Source organism: Amblyraja radiata, chromosome 22, assembly GCF_010909765.2.
Source record: "Amblyraja radiata isolate CabotCenter1 chromosome 22, sAmbRad1.1.pri, whole genome shotgun sequence".
Classification (NCBI taxonomy): domain Eukaryota; kingdom Metazoa; phylum Chordata; class Chondrichthyes; order Rajiformes; family Rajidae; genus Amblyraja; species Amblyraja radiata.
The window spans coordinates 5,220,084-5,229,332 of NC_045977.1; the positions used below are offsets into that span (position 1 = coordinate 5,220,084).

Below are 9,249 nucleotides of genomic sequence, written 5' to 3' on the forward strand. Positions count from 1 at the left end.
AGGGCTCTTAAAGATAGTGGAGTCAAGGGATATGGGGAGAAGGCAGGAACGGGGTACTGCTTGTGGATGATCATCCATAATCACATTGAATGGCGGTGCTGGTTTGAAGGGCCAAATGGCCTATTCCTGCACCTATTGTCTTTTGTCTATTGTATACCAATACATTCAAACCAAAGTCAAGTACAATAGGTAGAACAAAGAGAATATATTCTTGGCACTGTAGCAAAACAGAACCAGTAACATTTGGTTAGAATCTGATGTTACTGTTTTTGGTAAATTTGCAAGTTCAATTCTGTGTGGGGTAGTAGAGGTGGGTGGGGATTAGTCTGCCCCCATTGATTAAAACCCCAAAACCTCGATTAAAGTTGGTTGGCTTCAGCTGCAACGGCGAAGCACTGGAAACATCGTGGAGCGCGCGGGACGTGCCTGGGATCGCCGCTTGGAGCTCTGGAGTGCTGGGCCGCTGCTCCAACATCGCGGAGCTCCCAATGCGGGCGGCGCTGACTTTAACATCGCGGAGTCCTGGGACCCTTTGCCGGGGGTCGCCAGTGCGAATCTCCGCCCAGCGCGGCCTGTGGACATCGGGATCCGCGGACTCTGGTGGAAGGTGGCCGACGAGGGGTTCCCGGCGAGAGGGCCTGAACACCGGGACGCCCGTGGCAGCGACTACGGGGTGCTCGGGAGCCCCGACCACGAGTGAACATTGGGGAACATCGGCGAGGAGGTTGACTGGACTTTGGTTCCTTTCCTCACAGTGGGGAACTTTGGTGCTGCTGTGGCGATGTTTCTGTTGGTGACTACTGTGTTCTGTGTTTTGTGTTTTTTTTATTTTATTTTTTTGTATGACTGTAAGGGAAAAAGAATCAAATCAGGCAAATGTGATTAGTATAGACAGGCATCATGGTAATGAAGGTGTTGAATCTAAGGGTAACTGTACTGTAAACACTCTACCACTGTCCCACTGCCTGCAATGTCTCCTCACCTTTTGTTCAGCTTACTAGGGATATGAAAAATGCTTTATGGTTTCTTGAAATACCTGTGCCAAAAATGCTTCTTCCTCTACAGTTCATTCGGTGTCATATGCATTACTGAATACATCTATGAATGGCCATATTGTGCAATCAAGCGGAACGCAACTAAGATTATGAAAACACAGATGGGCTTAAGTGGAGATCCCCTTATCGCTCCCCTTGAGCAGCTGAGGCAGTCTAAACTCTCACTGAAAACAGCATCATGAATACTCCTAATGTGCTTGAATCTGACGAGGTCCTCTTGGTTTCATCAGCGTGTGCATTTGAATCGTGCTTTCAAAATATCAACCCCAAAAACAGCTATACAGCCTTTTATTTGATTTAAATTAAAAAATATACTGATTGGCACTATATATGTATATATTATTTATTTAGGGTTTAAATTGAAGTAGTCATGTATTCACCTTGAGCATCCTAGGTTATAGTTTTGCATTTATTTGCAGGATACTGTTCTGAGCATTGCAGGCCACAGTGACGCAGCTGGTAGAGCTCCTTCAACCCGCCAGAGATCTGCTGTCTATGTGGTGTTCACACGTTCTTCGTGTGACCGTGTGGGTTTCCTCCAGGTGTTCCAGTTTCATCCCAAATCCCACAAAAGGGCAGGTTTGTAGGTTAAATGATCTCTTTTAAATTGCCCCTGGTATGCAGGGAGTGGATGAGAAAGGGGGATAACATAGAACTAGTGTGAATGAGTAATTGATGGTCAGCATGGACTCTGTGGGCTGAAGGGCCTGTTTCCATGCTCTATCTCTAAACTGTAAATTAAACATAAACACAGAGAGAAAATATATTCATGCAACCAACATGTGATGTTATGATTTTATTACTGATTAACAACATTCAGTCAGCTACTGGCATATATATATACACACAGGTGTCCTTTTGTTCCTTTGCATATTTGCAGAAATTAATGTAGACTTTTGTCTTGGTCTAGTGTCTTTGGGAATAACCTCCCTGCAGCAAGAAGACAAACATGTGATCTGTAGCACCATGGGTACCATTACACATTCCTCCACCAGTGACAGTGTGGACCCTTACATGAGATGCTCATCCCATGACTACGCCATCGCTGTTCCCTCAAATAACTCATCCTGTCATTTTTCTCCATCCTGCCACTATTCCAGCTTCCATGATTTGTGCAAATAATTATTTTCTCGTCAGGGAACCTTTTCACCACCATTGTGTCTCGTTTGCAAAATACACATGTACGACATAACCTTTTTGGTAATTCCACCATTACTAAAAATAATGAGATCTGTGCTTGGTTGACCTGTTAAAAACTTGTTGAAATTTGTAATCTACTTTCAGATGGCACTAAATGTATTAAGACCCCAAAATGTCATTGTACACATGATAACAGACTGGCCTTAACATTGGTGCAACATATCTCTCTATTTATTTTGAAATATTGTCTAAGAACTTTTTCAGTTCATTCTGCAAGCGTAACTTTACAGTTGTTGGACTTTTAGATGCCGCAAGACCGTCGTCGTGGTGCCGTAAATGGGACATGAATATCATCCACACAAACCCCCAGCAACCAAAATAGGCCATTCTGAAGAAGACTGGCACCAGGCTATAGTTGATTATCTGTGGAGAGACATAAACTCAGCATAACTGCGTGGATCAGCAGCCAAATAGGAAATGAACAATCAGCTGATGATTGCAATAAAAAACATACCTGTGCTATAGACCAATAAACCATTGCAACCTAAAGACAGAGAAACGTGTTGAGAATGAATTGAGAAATAACAATTTACGCTCATGTAATTTATATAAATTGATTATAATCCATGATTTAAATCTTTATTATCTTACTAGATGACTTGGTTAAAAGCAATTGATAGATATTTCATTTTGAAAATGATAATGTCAAGTCAAGTCAAGTTTATTCGTCACATACACATACGAGATGTGCAGTGAAATGAAAAGTGGCAATGCTCACGGACTTTGTGCAAAAAGACAAACAAACAAACAAACTACAAACAGAGTCACTTAGATTTGAACAGAATATAAAGTGCTGGAGGAACTCGGCAGGTCAGGCAGCGACAGGTAACGACTGGGTCAAGACTCTTCTTCAGACTGATTGTGGGAGTGGGGCGAAAGCTGAATCTGAGAGGTAGGGGTGGGACCATGTCTGGTAAGCAATGGTGGATGCAAGTGAGGGAGGTTTAACTGGAAGATGGGTGAGGTCAATGACAAAGGCAAGAGATGAAATGGAGACTAAAGATTTGAACTTTAGGCTTTAGAGATATAGCACACAAACAGGCCCTGCGGCCCTGTGAGTCCACGCTGACCAGCGATCACCCCGTACACTCACAGTATCCCACACACTAGGGACAATTTACGTTTTTCCAAAGCCAATTAACCAACAAACCTGCATATCTTTGGAGTATGAGAGGAATCTGGAGCACCCAGAGAAAACACACACGGTCACAGGCAGAACGTACAAACTCGGTACAGACAGCACCCGTAGTGAGGATTGAACCTGGGTCTCTAGTGCTGTAAGGCAGCAACTCTACCGCTGCGCCACCGTGTCGCCCCTATATATTGCTCAGTGGAGCTGAATTTGTTAAGCATATCCAAGAGGGTTTCTTGAAACAGTAAGGGGATAGTACAATCCGAGAAGGGAACATATAGTACCAGTGTGGGGGAGGGAGGCTCTGGAAAGGAAGAAGTAGAATAATTCATTGTTCATACCGCGAGGCTAATTTTTTTACACAGAATGTGGTAAGTGACTGGAAAACGCTGCTGGGGGTGGTGATGGAGGCATTTCAGAGACTTTTGGATAGTCATATGGATATGAAAGGAATGGGTGGATATGGATTATGGGCATGCGGATAAGAGTTGTCTTGGCGTCAAAACAAACAGACTTGTTCAGCACAGACTTTGTGGGTCGAAGGGTCTGGTGCTCTGTGGGCCTGCCAGGTGATATCGTAACATTATGAATGGTTAATTACATCTGAACAAGAATAATCCTGCACAATTTAATGAGATTATAGTGGGACAATAGAAATATTTCAGATTGATTGGAAATATTTTACATTTTGACATATTTTACATTTTACATTGGTCTAAGAATTCTCCAGTATGCAAGAACATAAATTAAAGCTGTGCTGCACAGGGATACCGTATTCTATCATGCACAAGGCTATTATTTTAATTTAGTTTAGTTTAGAGATACAGCGCAGAAACATGTCCTTTGGCCCACTGAGTCCGCACCGACCAGTGATCCCCACACATTAACACTACCCTGCACACACTAGGGACAATTTACACTTGCACCAAGCCAAATAACTTACAAATCTGTACATCTTTGGAGGGTGGGAGGAAACTGAAGATCTCGTAGAAAACTCACTCTGGTCTCGGAGAGAACGTAAACTCCATACAGGCAGCACCCGTGGTCAGGATTGAACCTGGGTCACTGGCGCTGTAAAACAGTAGCTCTACCACTGCGCCACCGTGCCACCTTGCATAAACTTGCATAAAGGTCTTTCTCCACAATTCCTTGCTACTATGGAGAGGGAATGGAGGATAAGGGTGGGGAGAGAATCGGTGCTGAAAAGGCTGAGCAGTGAGGATTCAGTAAAGTGGGGTTGTGGATTTAATTGAGTGCTGCGGGATTTGCCTCAGGCAGATTATCACTTTGTTTGGACAGATTATCACGGGCTATGAAAACATTCACAGGAATGGTGTAGAAGTGATCCATAATGAGTGTGAAAGATACTTCTAGATGCGCTGGGACGCATCCTCAGTGATGTGACCTGGGGTCATCGGGTGTTTCGGGTCTCACAACATCAGACACCCTCACCCAGGCGACCCAGCCGGGGTTGATCAGGCCCCGATTTGCGTCCCAGCAGCAACCGTCCATGGATCAGCCCTCTTAATCCAAAGCCACCTAGTGGCTTTCCCTGCGGCTTCGCTTGCGGATTGAATGGCCCTTTCTTTGCCAGCCCCGTAATACCCAACTGGTTGAGGACTTTGCACAGTGAGTGCCCTGCAAAGCCTCTACAGTTCACCTCTATGGGTTGGGGGGGGGGGGGGGGGGTGGGAAAAAAAAATTAATAGGCAGAGACAGTAGGCGGTGGGAGAGCTGGGAAGGGGAGGGGAAGGAGAGAGAAAGCAAGGACTTGAAATTAGAGGTCAATGTTCATACCGCTGGGGTGTAAACTACCCAAGCGAAATATGAGCTGCTGCTCCTCCAATTTGCGGTGGGACTCACTCTGGCCATGGAGGAGGCCCAGGGCAGAGAGGTCGGATTCGGAATGGGAGGGGGAGTTGAAGTGCTGAACCACCGGGAGATTAGGTTGGTTAGTGCAAACTCTGTGGAGGTGTTGGGCGAAGCGATCGCCAAACCTTCTGTGATTGTGTTTTTTGCTAAAGATTCTGGCACAGCATATAAAAATGTTGCACTATGAATTAGAATTTAAAGGCCAGTGATTTCCCAATCTCATCTTGAATTCATGAAAATATTAATTACATATCGTACTACACGTTGATGATGACAGACTGTAATGAGAGGAGAGGAGAAAGAGAAGAAAATTATTAACCTTTGGAAAAAAGAAACTGTCAGAAAAGAGATGAATGTGACCAAAATGTTAGGGAAGATTGAGTGGGATAAGGGCCAAACGTGGGTAAACGGGATTCTCTTTGATGGAGCATCGTGGTCAGCATGGATGAGGTGGGCTGAAGGGCCTGTTGTAGAGATGTCTGACTCTATGAACGGCAGTTCTTTGACTCTATCCATGCTAAGCTGTTTCATGGACCAGCTCTTCCTGCTTACCTTCTCCGTGCTCCAGAATTTTTCCTTCCAATCTGCAAAGATATCTTGTTTCCCATCCAGAATACTCATACCTGAGCAAAAATACAAGAAGACAAGCACAAGGAACAGTTGTATAAGCAGTTTAGAAAGTCCTCCAATTTTCTTTTTAAGAAATTGTCACTTCGTTGAATATTATCCAGAGAAGGAACTACAAATGCTGGAGGTCTGACATCACAATTCAAAATGGTGGAATTCTTTAATAGCTTTTGTGGAGAGAGGAATAGATCAGGTTGATGAACTCCCGACAGATAGTACATTGAGAAGAAAGGGAGGGGGGGGGGGGGGGGGGTTGGTGTGGACAAAAATGAGATTCTCTGCTGGCTGGAGATCAGATTGATGCCACATGAGCTGTAGTGGCTGAGAGGGGTGATTACAGTGGAGGAAGGAACTGCAATTGCTGGTTTAAACCAAAGATAGATGCAAAATGCTGGCGTAACTCAGCGGGTTTCTCGGGTTAGAAGGAATGGGTGATGTTTCGGGTGGGAGCCCTTCTTCAGACTTAAAGCAGTGTCTAACAAAAGTATGAGGGATATAAAAAGGAGAAAAATGACATCTAAATATCAGCAAAGGGAGACAGGAACGGTGCAAAGATGAGGTACACGACCTAATAGATTATTATTGCCATTTAGTTCTGGTAGAGATGCTGCCTCACAGCGTCAGAGACCCGGGTTCCATCCTAGCGTGCCGTGCTGTCTGTGTGGAGTTTGCACACTCGCTGTGTGACTCTGTGGGTTTCCTCAGGCTGTTCTGGTTTCCTCTGGTGTTTCCACGAGGTTACCACGTTAATTGGCCACATTAAAACGCAGGTGAGCGATGAAGTGGGATGTTTGGGAAGTGTGGGGACGGTGCAGGGAGTGGAGGGCGGTGAGTGCAGGTGGTTGTTGTTGACGATGGACGCTGGAACTCTGGTGTTGAATCCCAGAGGCTGCGATGTGTTGAGGGGAGGTGAACGGAGGAAGAAAACAGCTAGATTAGACTGACAATAGACAATAGACAATAGGTGCAGGTGTAGGCCATTCGGCCCTTCGAGCCTGCACCGTCATTCACTGTGATCATGGCTGATCATCCACAATCAGTACCCTGTTCCTGCCTTCTCCCCATCCATATCCCCAGACTCCACTATCTTTAAGAGCTCAATCTAACTCTCTCTTGAAAGCATCCAGAGAACCAGCCTCCACTGCCTTCTGAGGCTGAAAATTCCACAGATTCACAACCCTCTGTGTGAAAAGGTTTTTCCTCATCTCCGTTCTAAATGGCTTACCCCTTATTTTTAAACTATGGCCCCTGGTTCTGGACTCTGAGAGTGGAATGTGGAATTAAAGTAACAGGCGCTGACTGGTAATCTGCACCCCGCTCAGTTATAATAACCTGTATACTTGTCTGTCTACTATTCTACCTTCGGTGTTAATATTAACATCCAATTAAATGATTTACAAGATCTGTTTTAAAATAATGGCAACACAGCGAGTCATGCAAACTGATTTTGCTGCCAGGATTCTTTAGTGATGTCAGTAGTTTAAGGAAATGTGAGATGACTTGGTGTACTTATTTCTGCCAGAGTGGTTCACGCTCATTTACATTTCAAAACAGACCCTAAAGAAGGGTCTCGACCCGAAACATCACTCATTCCTTCTCTCCAGAGATGCTGCCTGACCCGCTGAGTTACTCCAGTATGTGTCTATCTTCGGTGTAAACCAGCATCTGCAGTTCCTTCCTGTTTATTTGAATGGTTGGATTAATAGATATGTTAATCACTTGGATAGAGACCAAAAGCTGGAGTCACTCAGCAGGTCAGGCAGCATCTCTGGAGGAAATGGACAGGTGACATTTCGGGTGGAGACCCTTCCTAATCATTTGGTTGAGGTTTAGCTTCGTCCAGTTACATTGCCGACAAGTGGGGGGCATGTATGAATCATGCCTTGTCCACGATCCCCGCGGGGCAGGCAGGGTGGCACATACTAAACTATACTATACATACATACATACCTATGTAGTAGGCACTGATGCCGGTGGGGGTGGCGATCAGCTGGTCGCACACCAGTTTGCGCAGGACGGTGCCCATGCTGGCGCCGGGGAACACGTTCTCCATGGCCTTCAGCCACAGGTAGACGAAGTTGCCGTGGAAGGTCAGCGCCAGAGTGGTGACATTCCGTGTCCGTTTCAAGTCCAGCGGTTCCTTCTTGAACAGATTCTGTTGGACCACGTCCCCAGCTGTGAAGACAGTGGCGTACATGGCGACATTGGAGATCCAAGGGAACCTTCTGATCTTGGACACCACCAGTTTCCACATCGGTCCCCGCCAGCGCCAAGACGCCGCTTCCTCTTGTAACCCAACCCCGGCGGCTCTCAGCAAGGTGGAGAGAGAGAGAGAGCTAGCTAGCTCCTGCTGAACCAAGCCGCGGGCGGGTGCAGAGCGGCCGACGGCAACGTCTCGCATGGAAGAGCTTGCTTCGGAAGTGCCTTTGTTGATGGTCACAGTCCAGACACACACGCCACAGGTGCCACGCATTGTGGCATTGGCGTGGTTGCAGACACGGTCCCACACGCAAGTCACCTGCTCCTCTCACTCAGCCGCAGTCACTGGCAAACATCTCAACTGTGTCCATGGCCATGGTTTACCAATCTCCCAGGCGCGCCGCTTCCAATCAAAGATGCTAGAGGAGCCTCTAGCATCTTTCCTTCCAAGCCTCTCAACCTGAGGAATGCTAGTGACGGGGATAGGGGCATTGGGTTATAGTTTAATCTAGATATACTTGGAGTCATTAATTCGATCTAAGAGCCACAACGTTAAAATGTTTCATTCGGAAGTAACTTAGATTAAAGGGATATGCTACCCATTCAATTTATTACGTATGACATTAAACGCTGCATCACATTGCAATGTACATATGCTTGTTGTCACCTATTCTTAGCTAACATTCAACATTTCCTTGATCCACGTCTCTTTTGATGTCTCGTTTTCACACCTTACCCTTCCTTATCACTGTGTCCCCCTTTCCCATGACTCTCAGTTTGAAGAAGGGTCTCGACCCGAAACGTCACCCATTCCTTCTCTCCAGAGATGCTGCCTGTCCCGCTGAGTTACTCCAGCATTTTGTGTCTATCTCCAGTCTGTCGATATCAAGTGATGTCAATGGGCAAGTTGATGTGTGATCTGGGAAAGTGATTGACCACAATTCATTTTTTACATTCAGTGCTGAAAACTGTTTCTTGATATTGCATGAAAATGGCTGGCTTCCCTGATGGCCGGGAACACACGAGAAAGATGCAATGGATTGTCGGCTGGACGGATAAAACAGCTAATGATGTTTGTATGTTTCACTGCCCTAAGTAATCCTCACAGCCCTGGGACTTAAATGATTGACCTCCAAGTGCCACAACTCGGACTGCACAGTTTGG

General features: G+C 45.7%; 1 protein-coding gene across 2 annotated transcripts; it reads right to left on the reverse strand.

Annotated features, from left to right (window-relative positions):
* Positions 1–1,838: 1,838 nt before the first annotated feature.
* mpv17l (MPV17 mitochondrial inner membrane protein like) lies at positions 1,839–8,451 on the reverse strand. Of its 2 annotated transcripts, XM_033040291.1 has the most exons (4): positions 7,837–8,451; positions 5,812–5,882; positions 2,710–2,739; positions 1,839–2,618 (listed from the first exon to the last, which is right to left on the reverse strand). In XM_033040291.1, exons 1-4 carry the CDS (start codon positions 8,357–8,359, stop codon positions 2,427–2,429), a joined length of 816 nt encoding a protein of 271 aa, XP_032896182.1. In that variant the 5' UTR covers positions 8,360–8,451; the 3' UTR covers positions 1,839–2,426. The 2 variants fall into 2 exon arrangements, with proteins under 2 accessions (XP_032896182.1, XP_032896183.1); XM_033040292.1 differs by lacking the exons at positions 1,839–2,618; positions 2,710–2,739; positions 5,812–5,882 and adding an exon at positions 6,544–6,775.
* Positions 8,452–9,249: the final 798 nt, after the last annotated feature.

Excerpts from the sequence above, each read along its gene's own strand:
- mpv17l (XM_033040291.1), bottom strand. The coding sequence starts at position 8,359 with ATGCGTGGCACCTGTGGCGTGTGTGTCTGGACTGTGACCATCAACAAA. Across the intron at positions 5,883-7,836 it reads CATCAGTGCCTACTACATAG|GTATGAGTATTCTGGATGGG; the intron begins GTATGTATGTAT and ends ATTTTTGCTCAG. Across the intron at positions 2,740-5,811 it reads AATTCTGGAGCACGGAGAAG|GTTGCAATGGTTTATTGGTC; the intron begins GTAAGCAGGAAG and ends CTCTGTCTTTAG.